At 37.6% G+C, this 20,709-nt stretch overlaps 2 protein-coding genes across 2 annotated transcripts; one reads left to right on the forward strand and one right to left on the reverse strand.

Moving 5' to 3' along the window:
* Nucleotides 1–17,168: 17,168 nt before the first annotated feature.
* On the forward strand, nt 17,169–18,655 carry LOC140809348 (uncharacterized). The gene is made up of 4 exons (XM_073166942.1): nt 17,169–17,215; nt 17,342–17,475; nt 17,880–18,396; nt 18,477–18,655. The coding sequence occupies exons 1-4, from the start codon at nt 17,187–17,189 to the stop codon at nt 18,628–18,630; spliced, it is 834 nt and encodes a 277-aa protein (XP_073023043.1). The 5' UTR covers nt 17,169–17,186; the 3' UTR covers nt 18,631–18,655.
* Nucleotides 18,656–18,896: 241 nt separating this feature from the next.
* Nucleotides 18,897–20,703, reverse strand: LOC140809349 (PX domain-containing protein EREX-like). Its single transcript, XM_073166943.1, has 4 exons — nt 20,520–20,703; nt 20,196–20,438; nt 19,673–19,891; nt 18,897–19,267 (listed from the first exon to the last, which is right to left on the reverse strand). Exons 1-4 carry the CDS (start codon nt 20,574–20,576, stop codon nt 19,028–19,030), a joined length of 759 nt encoding a protein of 252 aa, XP_073023044.1. The 5' UTR covers nt 20,577–20,703; the 3' UTR covers nt 18,897–19,027.
* Between the last annotated feature and the right edge of the window lie 6 nt (nt 20,704–20,709).

The raw sequence follows: 20,709 nt of genomic DNA on the forward strand, positions 1-20,709 counted from the left end.
ATAAAAAAAAGTCTTTCAAAAAGACAATAAACTTGTGTATATAGTATTTGACACACAGACGTTAAATAAGTGTTGACTGGAAGGTGCTGCCTTCAGTCTAGTCTAGGAGTTCAGTTAGGCAGTGGGTAAATCCTAAGCTGAGTGGGTTTTTACACTTGTTGTAATTAATCAAAGTCTTCTAGTGGAACCTATCCGAGGTGGTAGAAAGGGTGACGTAGGAGCAGTTGAAATCTCCGAACATCTATAAACATATCTTGTGTACTCTATCTATTAACCCATAGCTTTAAACTGACTTGATCAGTTCAGTTCTCACCATAACTAAACTGATACATGCGAGAACTGATCTCTTTTATTTTCAATATTTAAATACATATTATATAAAATATATCAATGTTTCTTAATGAAGTATTACTTCGAGTGTTTTCCACTTGGTTTATAATCAAACTCGATTTAATTCATCGGTGTATATGTTCTTATAAAACGAGCTATTGCAACTAATTGATTTATTGTGTTCGAAGCACCTCAAGGTGCCCAGCACACGATCCATCAGATCACATTAGATATATAAACAAAATTTGCGTCGAGGTTTGATCGTCAGAATTTCAAAAATCCAACGGTAATGTAGCGGAGGCGTGGTGGAAGGATGGCAGCCGGAATATTTCCTAAAAATATGGGGTGACCAAAAATTTCTTAGTGAAATGAAGAGTTTTTGTGTAAATATTTTATTGTGTATTTTTGTTCTGTTTTCAGTTTTGATAACATATTATAAACACAATTTGACAATTTTCCTAGGATTCTAATCTATCATGATTCTTTATTTTCATTGTTTAAACATATATAAAATTAATTAAACATTTTTTAATTACTTAATTAACCTTTTAGTTAATTAATTTATTCCAAACTGCTCTAGAATATTCTATTAGAATCATGTGCATAGTAGTCTCCACTACTAACATTATTATTTAATTAGAACATCATAAATTTACTAAATAAATAATCGTGAACTCATTATAACCCAAATCGACGATCACACGGTGCCGATTATCGATTGTACAAATCTTGTTCATATAATAAAAATTAAAAATTTTGAAGATCAAAATTTTCAGTGATCCACTTTTGGCAGCTGTCAATTTTCTGAAGTACTCCTTCATTAGAACAGTCAGTTTTCACTCTCCTCACTTAATTAGTTGTTATGCTAACTTCCACAACTTCTAATAATGGAATCCACTTACAAACTCCTTTATAAGTTATCTATGTGATCTCCATTAAACTACATTCAACGGGAACAAAGGATTCAATACTTTTGTGATTCTCAATAGTTCAGGAATATAGCTAAACTTGAGTTCACAATTTTATGTGATTCAGAATAAAATTTATTCTTATTTGAGCTTACCCTAATTAGCCTCGTTCTTTTCATCAACCCCATGATAAAGAATTTCATAAACCAAGTCTTATTGTACCAATCGAATCATGGTAAGAGCTTCTAGTAACATTTCCCCATGATCCCCTATGTTTCACTTATAGTACCTGCAAGAACCTTAAATTATGATTAGTGTATAGTACGGTCCCTTCAACTCATTTATATCGATTGAATCTGCAATCATTGGTATATTGAGAGTTGCAAATGAATTCGATAATGATGTGATGTATTTTTGAGTAATAATAGTGACATGGTATTTGCAACTGAGGAAACCCATTTAATGCGCATGTCTTATTCTGGCCAGAGATTTCTTGCACTATTAACTCATAACTGTGTGTGAGTGGTGAATCCCTGACTACAATGTATTAACTCTTACGTATTTCAAAACTATATCTTACCTTGCCAACTGATGACTCTCAATGGAGTCGGTAAATGGCAAAAAGTATATGCTAGTATGTAGAGTCTCTATATTATCCCAAGTCAAAGGACTAATTATGTACAACCATAACCACATACTATTCCATTCTATAAGTGATAACCACTTGGAAATATCGAGGGAGGGTTGTTCAGTACATCATCAAATGATAATACATTTTTTATGAATGGACATCTAAATGTCATTACTAATTAAACATAGTGTTTACATTACAGATGCTAGTGTCAAGCTCGAGTGACATTTATCCTTATTTTAAGCGATTGAATCAGTTAGGATCTAGTTTAGAATATATAGTATGCTCCCTAATAATTTTCATATTCTTACGTTAAGAGGTAGACCTCATGGTACCTATTGTATATTTAAGGACTTTATCTATGCAACTTGCATTTATACAAAGATAAAGTAAATGTCATAATTGGATAAAATCGTAAAATATTATTAAAATAAAGACTGTCTATTCATAAGAGTCAGTAAAACCTAAACCACAATTTTGCTTGTTAGATACCTCTTCTAACACTCAGTGCATAAATGGCCTTGAACTTTGTTGCAAATAACATAAAATATGTAAGATGAAGGATTCAGTCACTCTTGTTGCCTTCTTCTCGTTGTTGCTTTAGTTCATGATAGAAACCCTTCAACTTGCTTTGTCAACTCGCGTTATAGAAATGGGCACTGAGAAATCGTTAGGCAGTCAATTTAATTGTTTGATTTGTCTTAGATGCCCTATAACGTACCGTATTTTGAACTACTTGAAAATTTGAGGAAAAATAAAAATTTTCTTAAATACAAAATAAAATTTCAAATTTGCATTAAAATAACTGTCCATCCAAAAATATTTGTAATAACAGAGATCGCAAATAGAGTTTGCTAAAGAAAAATATTTGTTTAAACATCGTAAACCAAAACGTGAAATCAGAGTATTTGAACATTGCATAAACTCTTAAAACTTTGGCGGTCCTCGGGTTTAGCCTCCCGCTCAGTCCAAACCGGCTCACTGGTCCTCACCTCTTGTCTCTTCAAACTCATCCTCACCTGTATCGATCAAGTCTAGTGAGTCTAAAGACTCAACATATATAAACTAGGAGTAACGAGTAATATGTAATAAAATCACATGCATCTTTAAAATAGAGCGCACATACTGAAACTTGAACGCGTATATAAAAGCTGGAGCATACGTACATACGTACCTAGACGTGGCATCAACATAAACTTTTCGTAAACATGCTTACTTCATACATACTTGAGCATACATAACATAATTTTGCGTAGAGGCATGTTTCAAAGCAAGTGATCCATACATAAATAGGCCTGATCTGACTAAACCACAGTACTGGGCTGGCAGGGAAGATCCACTGCCACATACATGAGATCCCCGTTCATAATTTAACGGGTGGATTGGTCCCTGGTCATACTTTACCGCTTTCCAATCCTGATCTAAAACCGTTCATAATTTAACGGGGTGGATAGGTCTCTCGTCATACTTTACGGTTTCCAATCCCATACATAATTTGGTCACAAGACATCTAGCATACTTATAAAACTTAAAAGTATTTTCTTTGTACGTCGAACATATTTACTTGGCGTTGAGGGATTCGTTGGATCTCGCTTGGGGCCACTGCTGCACATACTATTATAAGTTCAAACACTTATCTTGCATAACTTATACGTAGGTAACTCGTGCTCGCCACCGAAATAAATAAATAGCTTAAGACATTCTAGATTTTTCGAGACTTGACCTCGTTTAATAATTGTACTAAGCCATGATATAGAACCCCAAAACAAATCTTATATTTTTACATAAATAAATTTTAACCATCGTACTAAACCATGATATAGAACCACGAAGCAAATTCTAAAAAAAAATTATTAAAGGACACGGACCCGGACACTGGAAAATCAAATTTTTAAGGTAAAAGTGCACGGACCTCGTGCCAGGGTCCGTCTACAGGTCTGTGTATGTGGGGTCCCAGACGCTAATCATCTTCTTAATCATTATTGGGATAATTGGATCAATATAATTAATCAGGGTCTAAATTTTTTTTTTTGAATATAGTGCGAAACGTAATGAAATCAATCTAATATATATATCAGTATAAAAGTATAAGTCTTGTACAACATACGTTCATCTAAATCTAAGGTTCAACAACTAACTATCAAGTGTTCAAACCTATTTATATCGAAGTCCGTAGTCTCCACTCTAATCACGATCTCTCCTCATCTTCTTGACCCAGATCATGTCCCACCTGTTGCCGTGCACACATACAAACACGACAACAGCCGGATAACTCCAGTGAAAATAAAATCTCAGTATAAACAATGTAAACATGCAGTCATATAAAAACATATATAAAAGCATGAAACACATATCAATAACATGTAACAAAACAAACTCTGAATCACACTCTGTGACTCCTAGACTCTGACTCGACTCATTCTAATCTAGGGATCCCGATCTGAATAAGAACGCAACGTTCTCCCATCTACTTTACCCCAGCTAGATGGTGGTACGTTCTTAGTCCCAGACTTTGGCGGTCTATATTGAAGATCTGAAATAGGAGACGGTCTTCTCCTCAGTCTATCAATATATATCAAAAAGTCCAGTGACTTGGCGGTTCTGCCATGACGGTTCTGTCAAAGACTAGGCGGTTCTGCCCAACTCTAACTCATGCTTTGCTATAATCAATAGAGTAAGCATATCAATATCAAACATTGCAAATATCAAATGCAATAATCATTCAGTATGTGATTTTGGGAAACTCAAGTCAAATCTAACTCGAGTTGTGCAATCCCGCATCAACATTTATTCATATCTTTATTTCTGCCTTTCTGAATCTGTCGAAGTCTCGAACGCAAAGTCTGTCAATACTCAGTCTGGCAATGAAAATAGCGAGGAATATAATATCTGTAACAAACCGTACTATTTTCTACTTAAAATTTGCGGAAAAATTAAAAATTTTCTTGAATACGAAAATAAAATCAATACGGTCGTCACTACATCATCCATTTACCAATAAAAATCTTGTTAAAAGAAAAGCTTGCTCCGAGCATCTCGCATCAAAACATAAAATCAGAGTATTAATATTTTCCTGCTTAAAATCTTAAAATAACGTGGGCGGTCCTCGGGTCTAGCCTTCTGCTCAGTCCAAGCCGGCTCCTTGGTTCCCACCCCTCGTCTCATCATGATCATCCACACTCACATCGATCAAGTCTAGTGAGTCTAAAGGCTCAACACGTATAAACTGGAATATCAAGTAGTACATAATAAAACCACATGCAACTTTAAAATAGGACATACGTACTTGAAGCTTGAACTTGCGAAATGAACTTGAACTTGCATACATACATAGACGTGCCGTAACTAAAAGCTTTTATAAACATGCTTGCATACTTGATCATACTTAAACATACATGACTTCATTTTGCGTAGAGGCATGTTTCAAAGCAAGTGACCCATACATAATAAATGCCTGATCAGACAAACCACAGTACTGGGCTGGCAGGGACGTATCCACTATCACATACATGAGATCCCCGTTCATAATTTAACGGGCTGGTTGGTCCCCGTTCATAATTTAACGCTTTCCAACCACGATCTAAACCCGTTCATAATTTAACGGGTGGATTGGTCCATGTTCATAATTTAACGCTTTCCAATCCTAAACGTAATTTGGTCACAAGACATTTAGCATACCTCAAAAACTTAAAATACTTTCTTGCACGTCAATATACTTACTTGGCGTTGAGGGATTCGTTGGATTTTATTTGGGGCCGCTGCTGCACACTAACATGAATTTCAACACTTATCTTGCATAACTTAGACGTAGGTACTCGAGCTCACCACCGAAGTGCATAAATAGCTTATGACATTCTAGATCACTCGGGACTTGACCTCGTTTAATCATACTAACTAGGACATCAAACCCCGAAACAAACTCTAAGATGCCGTGTGAACATTTCCCAACCATAAAAGACATGAACTCACTATTAGAACTTGAAAAGAAGGGCAAAACAAAACATCCCCACAGAATGGGCCGCGCTCGGGCGGTAATATATTACCGCTATGGCGCCAGGTCTACTGGACGCCTACATTGAACAGAAGGAGTGGCGCTCGGGCAGTAAGAAATTACCGCTCAGGCACCGAGCTTACGAAAAAAACTCTACGAAAGAAAAGGTGGCGCTCAGGCGGTAAGAAAGTACCACTCGGGCGCCGAGTGCACTGTGCTCCACGACTTAGAAACTTAATCTCCCCAAATTCGATCACACCGACAGTAAACAACGCTTCGAGACTCGTCCTAGGGTACTATGGCACTGAATCGACTCCACCTAACCTTCCAAACGTCTTCCAAAACAATCACGCAATTACAAGTACACAATAAACCCGTAAACACATTTTTTGACAACAAAGCGGTTATAAACGACTACTCAATCTCCCAAGAGCCTAACTGTAACGATCATGGGCCGTTAGGCTGAACCAACAAAGGCCTCGGCCCATACCCACGCACCACTACTGGTCATGGGTCGTTAGGATGGTCCAGCATGGGCCTCGGCCCATGCCCATGCACCGCCACTCACAGAATATCCCACTCCTGGAAAGTGGTTTCTTTCGCCTTCCCCAACACTTGAACTTAGGACCTCCAGGATAAGTACCTAGATTCCTAAGTGTTGGTAACCAGTTGAGCTACTAGCATAATGTCTCTTCAGCGCATATGCGCAAGACATAATGTCTCGGTGCGTCTGTCTCACGGTAGCTCGCGCATATGCGCACCCTCACTCGGCGCATATGCACGAGGCCCTTGTTCATTTTCCCCAACTCTCGGGTACCCTCGTGCATGTGCGCCGATACAAGTTGTGCATATGTGCGAGGTTTTCTGCCTATTTCGCGCATATGCGCCCTGTCTAGTCGCGCATATGCGCGAGGCTAATTTCCTCGCACAAAATTCCAACTTCTTTCCGGCTTCCCCGGTCTGATCCGTTCTGTCTATAATCACATCAATTAATCAATGAATCATTTTAGATTAACAACACATCAAATCGGGCATTACAATTCTCCCCCCCCCCCCCCTAAGATTCGATTTCGTCCTCGAAATCACAGGTAATCAATCAAATATCAAATCAGATACAATAAGGAATGGAGAATAGAAGCTCAATAAAAATACTCACATCAGTGAAATAAAGCTGGGAACCTCTGTCTCATATCAGACTCAGTCTCCCAGGTAGCTTTTTCAATACCATGACGACTCCACTGAACTTTCACGAGTGGAATAGTCTTTGTTCTAAGTCGCTTTTCCTTTCGATCGAGAATCTGAATTGGCTTCTCGAAATAACTTAGTGTCTCGTCCTATTCGGCCTCGTCTGGATGAATAATATGTGAAGCATCAGAAAGATATTTCCTTAATAATGATACATGAAAAATATCATGTATCCCCGATAAAGAAGGCGGCAATGCGAGTCGATAGGCACGATCTCCTATCTTCTCGAGAATTTCATATGGCCCAATATATCGTGGAGACAACTTTCCTTTCTTGTCAAATCTGACAACTCCTCTGAAAGGTGAAATATTCAAAAACACCATGTCTCCTGCCTCAAATACCAATGGTCTACGCCGCACATTGGCATATTTGACTTGTCTATCCTGGGCTGCCTTCATTCTTTTATGTATCAGCTTCACTTTCTCAGTCATATCTATGATCATATCAGGTCCAATCTCAGGGACCTAAGAGATATCGTCCCAATACAGAGGGTATCTGCATCTCTTCCCGTACAACGCCTCAAAAGGAGCCATCTCAATACTCGTCTGATAGCTGTTGTTGTACGAGAATTCACAAAGTGGCAATGCATCCTGCCAACTTGTGTTAAAATCAAGCACCATAGCTCTTAGCATATCTTCCAATGTCTGGATAGTCCGCTCTGACTGTCTGTCGGTCTGTGGATGATATGCGGTACTAAGATGTAACTTCGTACCTAGAGCCTGCTGTAAACTCTGCCAGAAGTGCGAAGTAAACCAAGGATCACGGTCTGAAACAATCAACTTCGACACTCCGTGCAATCTGACCACCTCTCTGACATATATCTCTGCCATCTGGTCATGTCGGTACGTCATCTTGTACGGAATAAAGCATGCGGATTTGGTCAATCTATCAATTACGACCCAAATCGCATCACAATCTCGGGAGGATCTCGGTAGCTTCGTCACAAAATCCATGGAAATGTGATCCCATTTCCATTCAGGAATAGATAACTCTGTAATAGTCCTCCCGGTCTCTTTCTTTCTGCTTTCACCTGCTGGCAATTCAGACATTTTGATACAAACTCGACAATATCAGCTTTCATCTGTTTCCACCAAAACTGTCTTTTCAAATCATTATACATTTTCTGCCACCAGGATGAATACTGAATCGACTGTTGTGTGCTTCTGATAAAATCTGTTGTTTCAACTCCGAAACATCTGGCACAACAATACGATTATTCACATACAAGACATTGTCATGTACCTGATACTCTGATCGATGCCCCGCTCTGACCATCGATATTGATTTCTTCACATTCTGATCAGCTTTCAGAGCAGCTTTAATCTTCAGAATCAGCTCTGGCTCAACTTGAATAGTATACAATCTCAGGGGTTTACAATCTGTTTCAAATGCTAATCCAGACAAACAGCAGTTTTCTATCAAATTCAAAACACCGATCGTCGATAAGGATAAAGAACATACCTTCCGACTCAGTGCGTCCCTACTGCATTGGATTTCCCTGGATAGTATTTGATTTCACAATCAAAGTCTTTAAGCAGATCAAGCCATCTTCGCTGTCTCATATTCAACTCTGACTATGAAAATAGATATTTCAAGCTCTTATGATCAGAATAAATCACAAACTTTTCACGTTACAAGTAGTGTCGCCATATCTTCAATGCAAAGACAATGGCTGCCAATTCAAGATCATGAATTGGGTAACGAGTCTCATGTGGTTTCAGCTGTCTCGAGGCATAAGCAATCAAATGCCCTCTCTGCATCAGAACACAACCCAATCCTCAGTGAGATGCATCACAGTAAACCACAAAATCACCAGTACCTGACGGGATAGTCAACACCGGAGCACTGGTCAATCTCTTTTTCAATTCCAGAAAACTGGTCTCACATTCTTCAGACCAAACAAATGGAGCATTCTTCTGAGTCAACTGAGTAATTGGTTTAGCAATACTTGAGAAATCTTTAATGAAGCGATGGTAATATCCCGCTAAACACATAAAACTGCGAATCTCGGGCACTGATGTCGGTCTCGGCCAAGAAATCACTGCCTCGACTTTACTGGGATCAACAGATATACCATCTCCGGATATAATGTGACCCAAGAATACAACCTGTCTCAACCAAAACTCGCATTTCGACAGTTTAGCATATAATTTCTCAGCCCTTAGAATTGGCAACACGGTTCTTAAATGCTCAGCATGCTCACTCATATTCTTCGAATAAATCAAAATATCATCAATGAATATAATCACAAACTCATCGAGATATTTCTGGAAGACACGGTTCATTAATCCCATAAATACAGCTGGAGCATTCGTCAAATTAAATTGCATGACAATAAACTCATAATGTCCATACCTGGTTCTGAACGCTGTTTTTGGGATATCGGAATCCCTGACTCTCAGCTGATGATATCCAGATCTCAGATCAATCTTGGAATATACAGAAGAACCCTGCAACTAATCAAACAAATCATCAATACGAGGCAAAGGGTATTTGTTCTTTACCGTTGCCTTGTTCAGTTGCCGGTAATCAATACATAATCTCATAGAACCGTCCTTCTTTCTCACAAATAATACTGGAGCACCCCAAGGAGAAACACTCGGTCTAATGTATTCCTTGGTCAGCAAATCTTCTAACTGATCTTTCAATTCTTTCAACTCAATTGGCGCCATTCTGTACGGAGCTCTAGAAATCGGGACTGTACCAAACATCAACTCAATGCTGAAGTCAATCTCTCGAATCGGAGGCAATCTCGGAATCTCGTCTGGGAAGACGTCAGCAAACTCACACACCATTGGCAGATCTGCCAATGATGGAATCGATTTCAGTAAATCAACTGAATAGACAAGGAATCCCTCTGTTCTTTTCTGTAACAATCGAGTCATAGACAATGCAGATATCAAAGGAATTCTCGATCTAGAACCCTTACCGTAAAATTTCCACTCACCAGCCATATTTGGTCTAAATCTCAAAATCTTGTGAAAACAATCAACAGTCGCTCTGTAGTTGGTCAACATATCAATCCCGATAATACAGTCAAAATCAGACAATCTCAGTACTATGCAATCTAACTCAATCTCATGCTCGTTATACTGTAGTATGCAATGTTTTACAGAATTCACTGATATTAAACATGTCCCTAATGGAGAAGAGACAGACACTACAAACGATAATGACTCGATAGGCAATGCATGACTCAATGCAAATTTATCAGAAATAAATCTATGAGAAGCACCGGTATCAATTAATATATAAGAAGGGTAACCAAAAATAAAACAGTTACGTGCAACAACATCATCTGGTGCCTCCTGAGCCTGCTCCTCTGTTAAAGCAAATACTCTGGCCTGCTGTCTAAGAGGCTGGCTCACTGTCTGGCTACCTCCGGGCCTCTGCTGTGACTGAGCAGGGGCTGGCTGAAATGAATGAACAGCAGCAGATCGTCTATCAGTCTGTGCCACTGATCCAGATGATTCGGCTCCATGAGATCTTTGGGAACCTCTCTGTGGACACACTCTAGCAAAGTGTCCCGGTTGTTTGCAAACATTGCAACTACCAGTCACTCCCTGGCATTGCTCAGTCGGATGTCTCCCTCCGCAAGTTCTGTAGTAAGGTCCATTATAATTCTGTTTGGAACCACTGGAGCTAGAAGAACTGCTCCCTGATTTCTCGAACTGCTTTCCTCGGGCTTTCAAGAAATCTTTCTTTCCACTACTGCTGCTACCACCCTCAAATCTGGAAGGAGGTTGCTGTGACCTCGGTGCTGGAGGAACATACGAAGCTCCTTTCTGTCTCATCAGACCAGCTTCTGCTCCTTTGGCTCGGTTCAGGGCATCAGTGAAATTATTTGGTCATCCTGTGTTCACCAATGTAAAAATCTCGGGATTCAAACCATTGATGAACTGATCAGCAATCGCTTCTTCATTCTCGGCCACATGTGGAGCAAATCTCAACAAGGTAGAGAACTTGGTCACATACTCTTCAACGTTCAACTGTCCCTGCCTCAGATTGGCAAATTCTGCCCCCTTGTCTTTCCTGTACGACACTGGAAAGAATCTTTGATAAAACTCAGTTCTAAAAATATTCCAGGTAATAGTCGTACCTCGGTGCTCCAAGGCTCTCTTCTTCGTAATCCACCAGTTCTTGGCAACATCATGCAACTGGTGTCCAATTAGTCGAACTCGTCGCTCATCTGTATAATCCAGAGACTCAAACCGCATTTCTATGTCATCTAACCAGCTCTCACAGTCCACAGAAGTCTCTGTTCCTTTTAGGGTTGGCGGTTTAAATGACTGAAATCTTTTCAACAGTGTTTCTATTGGTGTCGCGGTAACATCCATTGGAGGATTCGAAGTACTACCCTGTTCTGGTACTCTTCTCGGAGGCATATCTGATAATCAAATGGATTAGTAACAAATACCACAATTCTATCTCAGTCCTCCTCCGATCATCTTACTGCTGATTTAAAATCGGTGCTGATCCATTCTCAATAAAACATATTACTATATCAAATCAGATAAGCAAGTAACATGTATTAAAGCAGTAAGACATGCCAGCAATCAAAAGCAAGGAAAGAAAACTTCAATCTACCCCGCTCACTAGCTTCTATCTCAATCTAAAGGATCTATCGCTCTGATACCACCTGTTGTGAGGACCCGGACGCTAATCATCTTCTTAATCATTATTGGGATAATTGGATCAATATAATTAATCAGGGTCTAAATTTTTTTTTTTAATATAGTGCAGAACGTAATGAAATCAATCTAATATACATATCAGTATAAAAGTATAAGTCTTGTACAACATACGTTCATCTAAATCTAAGGTTCAACAACTAACTATCAAGTGTTCAAACCTATTTATATCGAAGTCCGTAGTCTCCACTCTAATCACGATCTCTCCTCATCTTCTTGACCCAGATCATGTCCCACCTGTTGCCATACACACATACAAACATGACAACAGCCGGATAACTCCGGTGAGAATAAAATCTCAGTATAAACAATGTAAACATGCAGTCATATAAAAACATATATAAAAGCATGAAACACATATCAATAACATGTATCAAAACAAACTCTGAATCACACTCTGTGGCTCCTAGACTCTGACTCGACTCATTCTAATCTAGGGATCACGATCTGAATAAGAACGCAACGTTCTCCCATCTACTTTACCCCAGCTAGATGGTGGTACGTTCTTAGTCCCAGACTTTGGAGGTCTATATTGAAGATCCGAAATATAAGGCGGTCTTCTCCTCAATCTATCAATATATATCCAAAAGTCCAGTGACTTGGCGGTTCTGCCATGACGGTTCTGTCAAAGACTAGGCGGTTCTGCCCAACTCTAACTCATGATTTGCTATAATCAATAGAGTAAGCATATCAATATCAAACATTGCAAATATCAAATGCAATAATCATTCAGTATGTGATTTTGGGAAACTCAAGTCAAATCTAACTTGAGTTGTGCAATCCCGCATCAACATTTATTTATACTTTTCTTTCTGTCTTTCTGAATCTGTCGAAGTCTCGAACGCAAAGTCTGTCAATACTCAGTCTGGCAATGACAATAACGAGGAATATAATATCAATATCCCAATCAATCGATACTGGATATAATCAGAACTAAATCACATTCTGTTTCAACGACATAACTGCACAATTTCAATATAACCAGCAATACAAATCGACACATATCAATTCCTGCAACTCATGATCAATAACGATACACATCTGATATCATATCTCAACCCAATCAACTCTGAAATTCATAACAATTCCATAATCAGTCTGTTTTTCAATCTGTCTTTGATTCTACGATGTCTAACATGTCAAGAACATCATATATGAACCATATTCGATTCTGAAAACATCATAATTTCAAAACATGACAAAACGTAGTAAAACTTACGTCCAATTGTATCCTACGTCAATAGGAACACAGTACCGAAGTCGGATTCTAATTCGAATGGACGGATTTCTCGTACGTTAAATTCTTTCTCCAAGGACTTCTCGTTTCCTTTCTTTTACCGAAATGAAGAATTGCATTCTGATATATATATATATATATATATATATATATATATATATATATATATATATCCTGCATGATTTATGATAGGTGGCTCATCCCTTGAAGCAACACGTCTCGCGCATATGCGCGAGACATAATGTCTCGGCGCGTCTGTCTCACGGTAGCTCGCGCATATGCGCGCCCTCACTCGGTGCATATGCGCGAGGCCCTTGTTCATTTTCCCCAACTCTCGGGTACCCTCGCTCATGTGCGCCGATACACGTTGCGCATATGCGCCCTGTCTAGTCGCGCATATGCGCGAGGCTAATTTCCTCGCACAAAATTCCAACTTCTTTCCGGCTTCCCCGGTCTGATCCGTTCTGTCTATAATCACATCAATTAATCAATGAATCATTTTAGATTAACAACACATCAAATCTCCGGCATTACAGTGTAGGTGCTGGAATCGCGAACCAACGAAGAAACACTACACTTAACGCTTATTCCTACGAACTTGATCATACGGACAATGAAATAACGCCTAGAGACCCATCCTATGATGCTATGAAACTTATTCAAACTCAATCAAACGCCCCAAAAAAACTACGCATCACAAACAACGCAACCCATTCCGTGATCACGACCTTTGACCCCAAAACAACTCCTACGACTTCTAATTCAACCAAGTGCCTAACGACATGAAACAAAACACCAACAATCATCCCAACATAATTCTCGATATACCTAAACCCAGCAGCGATCACCCGTCGATCCTTAACGAAGCCTGCAACAATAAAACTTCAAGAACACGTCAAGAACAATTTTTTTTTCTTCAGAAAACGTAGTTTGAGCAGTCACACAAAAACGGTCATAACTCACTCATTTCTTATCCAAATAATTCGAATTTACTGTCAAATTGAAGGTATCGAAAAGTTATACATTTTATATGTTAAAAGTTTTCCAAAAAAGTCGACCGAAAAGTTACAATATTTAAATTGACAGCAAACTTCGAGTTTTGAGATCCAAAAACATTTTAAAAGTGATCCAATCATTTTTGCTCAAACTTTCACATAACACACATATTGTTTTCATACAATAAACATAAAAATTATTACTATGAAAAGATCGATGCAAAAACAAAAGAATATACATGCCTTTAAATTTTTAACCTTGCCGAAACGACGATACCGAAGCGGGGAAAGATGCGAGGTTGATTCGGGACGAACATGACACTATTTTCTTGCAATAAAATTCACCGAAAACTTGCTGGAAAATCGAATGGAAGGGGCGGCTGCTTTTCTTGCAAAGAACCCTAGTTTCCTCCTCTCAAAAATAATAAAATCTTAATTGTGATAGTGTGTGTTTTGCCGATTTCTAGTGTGTGAAAAAGTGTGTGTGTGTTTAATTAGGAGTAATTAGTGCTAATTTAACTAATAAAAATAATAATTAATAGGCTAACCCACACTAATTTTAAACAAACTTCTTAATTAAAATAAATACACACTAATTTTATAAATTCTTCTTTTTAACAAAATAAAATGTACAAAGTCAACTTTAAAAGTTTCAAAATTCTAAACTCACTAAATACATAATTTAGGCTTTAAAATGCTGAAACTTATTAAATTAATTAATATGCTCCAACCTTAACTTAAAAATAAAATATCACATTTAAAAATTACCAAAATCGTCACCGGTCACCTCCCCTCGACCCCGCATCGAATAATCGCCTGAAACATGAAAGTCGAGAAAATATTTTAATCGTGCATCACAATAACATGAATAATTTAAATAATGCATCACTAAAAAATTATTTTAAACTTAATTAAATGATTTAACAATTAAATAAATGCATGAGATTTACTTGTACTGATTTTGGGCTCTACATGCTCTTTCTGCCCAATGAATCTAGTTTACTTAATAACATCGGAAAAGTTGTGTATTGAAAAACAAAATAATTATTTCCTGTGATCAGATTCAAAAGCTTACTTCTAGCTGGTTGGTTTCAGATACTTTTGATTTACGTATTCAACCATAGTATGAGTTACTAACCTAATAGTCTTTCCGAAGCATTATATATTTCTTGTGAATTCTTAAATTAAACATACTTTTGGCCTAAAGAATCATAACTATTAGCCAAGGGTTTTGATAGGATCGATTAACGTATCAAGAGTGTTTAGAAGGGGGGTTGAATAAACACTCACACTTAAAACTGATCTTTTCGAATTTTGAGTTCAGTTTGGTGACAAACTGATTCTCGGAATCTTGTTGGTCAATGACAATCAGTTAAACTAAAGTAGTTGCGGAAAGTAACTGACTGAAAGATAGAATACAAAACTGAAATGAAATACACAAGGATTGTTTCTGGATGTTCGGAGATTTCAATTACTCCTATGTCACCCCTTCTATCTCAAGGATAGGATTTCCACTAAAAGACTTTGATCGAATACAAGATTTGTACTGACCCACTTCAGTTTGGACTTATCACTACCAAAAGCTGAAACTCTTAGTATTACAAAATGTTCTCAGTGCGTAACTGATCTTAGCACTATCGAATTTAACGTTTATTACAAAGTGCTAGTGAGCTCAAATTGTAGCCTAGACTGCTACGAATAAATCAAGTAAGAGTGAAGATTTTGGCAGAGTAACAGTAAGCTTTGAATAGAGTGATCTCTTTTTATTCAGCTGTTCTTCTGTCATATTTATAAGCTTCCCTTCCAACGGTAACTTGAGATATATTTGAATCTTTGTATCCGTTGATTGCCACTTCATTATTCTTTGGTAATTGTTTGCTTCATTTATTGTAATGCGGCGTCTTAATTGCTTCAGCCGAAATGCGTTGTTCTAAGCTGTATTGATTGAAGTGCGGCGTTTCATATTCAATTGCAGTCTTCTATGTCTCTTTGTCGGTTGAATGTTCTTTCCCGAGACATGTTTAGTTGAAGGATCGGCTGAATGTATTGTTTGTCGGTTGACGTGTTCCAGATTTACTGGTGAGGAGAATAACTGAATTGCGTTTCAGTTGCGTAGATTAGTTTACTATATTCAGTTGCTGAGTTTAGTTTACTCGATCAGTTGGTTCATATTTTCAGTTGGTTCATATTTTGTCAAACGCCGGAATTTAGTTTCCAACAGGTTTCGTTCGAATTATTAAAAGGAGTTCACCTATGGGGAGTTGAAAACTTTTCCATACAAGATTCTTTTCAAAGTCTACTAGTTTATATAGCTTTGAAAACGTTAATATCGTTTACATGTAAAGTAAGCGGTAGTTAAAATTAGAGCTGTCAGACGGTCCGACCTGCGAGTTTGATAGGTTGAGAAAACCCCAATCCGACAAAAATTTAAAAAGATACTGAGATATATATGTATTATGTATTTAAAATTAGTGCTGTCGAATGGTCCGACCTGTGAGCTTGACATGTTACAATAAACAAGTATAAATAATATAAATATTTTAAAAATCATCCACCATATGTAAACAGTTACAAACTCAACATCATAATATATAAACAATAGAAAACTTTAATTTGCTTTTAAATTATTATTATTATTATTATTATTATTATTATTATTATTATTATTATTATTATTATTATTTTCGATAATAAAACTACTTAAAATAAACCAACTTAACAATACTGAGATATATAGGTATTATGTATTTAAATTCGCTAATTAAACACTGGATATTATATACTAATTTCATTTTAACACACACACACACACGCACGCATATATATATATTCTGAACAAGATTATTATTAATTGATAAAAATGTGAAGAATTATTAATTCATAGAGTGAGTCTCATGTGAGACCGTCTCACAGGTCATAATCCGTGAGACGGGTCAACCCTACCCATATTCACAATAAAAAGTAATACTCTTAGCATAAAAAGTAATACTTTTTCATGGGTGACCCAAATAAGAGATCCGTCTCACAAATACGACCCGTGAGACCGTCTCACACAAGTTTTTGCCTAATTCATAATGCAATTTCAACTGCATTTCCCTCTATTGTTTCCACACAATTTCACATAGTGCAAAAGGGTAGGAAAGCAGAAGATCGAGAAAATGAAGAGAGCTGCGTCTCAACCCCTTCTGTAAATATTCATAAATCTTTCTCCTATTAAACTCGGCTTCTGCAGAAACAATCTTGTGCACTTATTTTTTATTCTTAATATACTGTAAAAGTTTTTTTTTTTTAATAAAAAGCGATTATTATGCAGGAAATATTTTCGAGAAGAGGATGCAGAAGAAGAAGAACATGGCAAAATCAATGGAAAATCACTGAGCGATGTTGACACCATCGCCAAGCAAGTCACCTGCATGACAATACACAAGAAAGTAGCCAAGAAATCACGTAAAAAATTTAACTTTTTTTCTATGAATTTTATCAAGATTTCTAATAGCTTTTTGGTCTAAGTTACCGTTTCTTGGCATGTAAAGCCAGAAGTTCTGGTCAAACCTGAGATGAATATAAAGATTCGTAGTTTCTTCTTCTTTTAGAAAATTTAGAGGTTTCATTACATGAGCAGGGACGGACCCAACAAGCCGAATATCGGCATTCAGACGACAGATTTTTTCACGTCAAACCCCATTAAATTTGTGGATTATGTCTCGCCATTGGTAAATCTACTTGGAAGATTGAATTAAAATACAATGCAAATTACCGAGGATCATTTCATAGCAATTCTTTCAAATTATTTCCTTCGTAAAAAGTAAGAAAAAATCTTGGATTTTCTTGAAAATTTCGTATTTTATCAGGTGGAGAGTTGCGTTCTTGGGACAAATATGGAGGATCATGGAGGCTAGAGCAGAGGACTGGAGCAGCAAGGCTAAAGAAACAGCTTAAAGCAAGATGGACCATTCAGAAACTGATTGATGAACAGCTGACCCGATTTCAGGCCCACTACATCAGGGCTACGGGCCCAACTAAACTATCAGATATGGCCCAACTTCTCATGCCCAGGTGGTCTCCGGGCCAGGAACTGGCCGCCGTGTCATGGCTTGGCGACTGGCGGCCCTCCACCATCCTGGAGCTGTTACGGTCATTGATCAACTCCTTATCGAACCCTTTTGGAGTAGAGCACGCCCTGTCGCAGCTGATCAATGATATACGTATTGAGGAGGCAGTGATAGACGAGGAAATCACTGAGATCCAAGCCACTTGTGTCCTTCACCTCCCCTTCGGTCCAGTCGAGGGAAGTGGGACAGATTTGGCTCGTGTCAAGTCCGAGTTCAAGAAAATCTATCGAGTTGTAGCTAAGGCACAACTCCTCAGGTCCATGTTGCCTGCTTTGTTTGATCAAATGATTGGAACTTGGTTATTTTTGTTAATGCATGCAATGTGCTTATTAACAGGCTAAAAGCAGTGGAATTAGTGGTTACGAAGGTTTTATGCCAGACCGATGCAGCTGAGTTCCTCGTTGCATTCGCGGGAATCCAGGACGTCATCCACGAAATCGCTATGAAAGCGAGCAAGGGTCCAGTTAGTATCAAGGGACTTGGAGTTTAATTGATGGGGAGAAAATGGATTGGTGTTCATGTAGCATATCAGAAATGGTCGGATATTTCAGCCTTTTTCTGATAATTTTCAAGATACAAAGAGGTCTACCATTGGCTATGCTTGTGAATTGATTGAGAGAGTACTAATCGGTAGCTGGAACTGTAATATAAAAGTAAATTCAACAAACTGACTATTCTGATCACGTTAAATGATTTTTCAAATTTAATGAAACACATTTGAATCGACTAATTTTCTAATTTTATTTAGATAAAAGGGAGGAGATGGCATATAACTGGTAGCCGCATATATTTTCGAAATCATTTTTTGCTTCTTGAATTACTAGGTGGCATAAGTTACATATATAAAAAGTGATGCAAATTATTTAAGGAAATTACTATTTGTTACACTACTTTTCCAAGAATTTGCTGAGAACAGCTTTTCGTGAAGGGGCCTCTTCTTTTCCAGTTTCAAACATATTGTTGTCTGTACTGAGAGAGCACCGGACTACAGAATTGACATGTTTCCTCAAAATGGCATTGTCCATAAAAACACCACATAGCATCTTCCTCAACTCATGGTCACCTGAATCGCCACCTTCGTGACTTGTTATGGATGAAGATTTAACTTCTTGAGCCAGAAGCTGTGCCTGTTACACATTGTCACATATAGATGACAGTTACTAGTATAAACTACAATGAATTCGAGTTATCTCATAGATGTACACACGCAAACAAGATTAAGAACAAGGATCGAAATATATTAATTACGAGAACAGCTTAAGTCACCCCTCCCCGTTATTAAAGATTTTGGGTCCATATGTGGAGTCGATCAAGTCTCAAATAATTGAGATATGCAAGCCAGATCGCTCAAAAAATAAAATTTCATGTCAGTTCTTGGATAACCACTTTGCACCATTGTTAAAAAAGGGTGAACTCTCTGGACTCGTATTAGGATAGTGGGATGATCTCTCCAACCAAAAACACTTCCATCTGTATTGTTTATTGGTGATTTATTTGTAGGATGATACATTAAAGTCTGTCGTGAATAATACCTCTGCGAGAAGAAGACCAATGCGATTGTCTGAAGTAGCCAATATATCGACAGCATCAGACGGATATGAAGTATCCATCTTTAGTTTGTTTTCTTCCTCAATGAGAAAATTAACACTGCATTCTTCAAGCCGACAACGAAGAATTTCGCACTCATGTAGCAAATTTGCATTGGCAGCTTTATTGTGTTCAGTTTTCTGCTTTTCCATTTGTAGTCTCCTCTAGAGTGAAGAGAATGAGCACAGAATTTATTATTAACTTATGTTGTGCAATTTGAAAGCTTAAAAATAAACAAAAGAAACTATCCAACTGCTAATGTCGCATTTTTATCTACTGGGCTCTAGTAGCCAAAAAAGAAATTAAAACAATGATCATAGAACTTGATTTAATGAATAGATGGATACTTGAAATTTTCTGTGTGTGTCTTTTGTCAGCAATACGAATTACTTTGTTGAGCTCGTAGTTAGAAATTAATGAACCTTACTAATTTTGGTTGAGTGTAGTCGATTTAAGAGCAGAAATTACCTCCAATTCTGTCTTTTCTTTTACCATTCTGTCAAGCTCCTGTCTCTGTTCTGATTGAGAATTCCGAAGAGACTTAACTTCTTTTATAAGAAGTTTAACATCTGACTTTGATCTCAAATCTGAATCTTCTTGATATTTCTTCAAGTTTTTAAGCTGCTCTCTTGCGGAATCTAGCTCTTGCCGTAATGCTTCATTCTCTTGAACGATTGAAGAGTTTGTTGCTTCAGCGACAACTTTTTCATCCTGCGTTTTTTATTTCTTTCCCCATTATTCACTTTATAAAACAAGAAAAATTGAAATGGTCACGAAATACCAGATTAAGACCTGTTCAGCTTTCAACTTCAACTCCATCTCCAAGCATTTTCTACTGATGTCCTCCATATCCCATTGTGTTTGAGTAAATCTTTCCCTTTCATCAAGAATAGCCTTCTCCAGATTTTCTTTGCCAATCTTCTTTGTAGACTCAAGTTCAATTTCCAAATCTTTGGCCTATGATATCATAAAACATATAATG

The sequence above is a fragment of the Primulina eburnea genome, chromosome 13, assembly GCF_022965805.1.
Source record: "Primulina eburnea isolate SZY01 chromosome 13, ASM2296580v1, whole genome shotgun sequence".
Lineage (NCBI taxonomy): Eukaryota > Viridiplantae > Streptophyta > Magnoliopsida > Lamiales > Gesneriaceae > Primulina > Primulina eburnea.

Excerpts from the sequence above, each read along its gene's own strand:
- LOC140809348 (XM_073166942.1), top strand. The coding sequence starts at position 17,187 with ATGAAGAGAGCTGCGTCTCAACCCCTTCT. Across the intron at positions 17,216-17,341 it reads GCTGCGTCTCAACCCCTTCT|GAAATATTTTCGAGAAGAGG; the intron begins GTAAATATTCAT and ends ATTATTATGCAG. Across the intron at positions 18,397-18,476 it reads GCTAAGGCACAACTCCTCAG|GCTAAAAGCAGTGGAATTAG; the intron begins GTCCATGTTGCC and ends GCTTATTAACAG.
- LOC140809349 (XM_073166943.1), bottom strand. The coding sequence starts at position 20,576 with ATGGAGGACATCAGTAGAAAATGCTTGGAGATGGAGTTGAAGTTGAAA. Across the intron at positions 20,439-20,519 it reads TGAAGTTGAAAGCTGAACAG|GATGAAAAAGTTGTCGCTGA; the intron begins GTCTTAATCTGG and ends TAAAAAACGCAG. Across the intron at positions 19,268-19,672 it reads TTGGTCTTCTTCTCGCAGAG|GCACAGCTTCTGGCTCAAGA; the intron begins GTATTATTCACG and ends AATGTGTAACAG.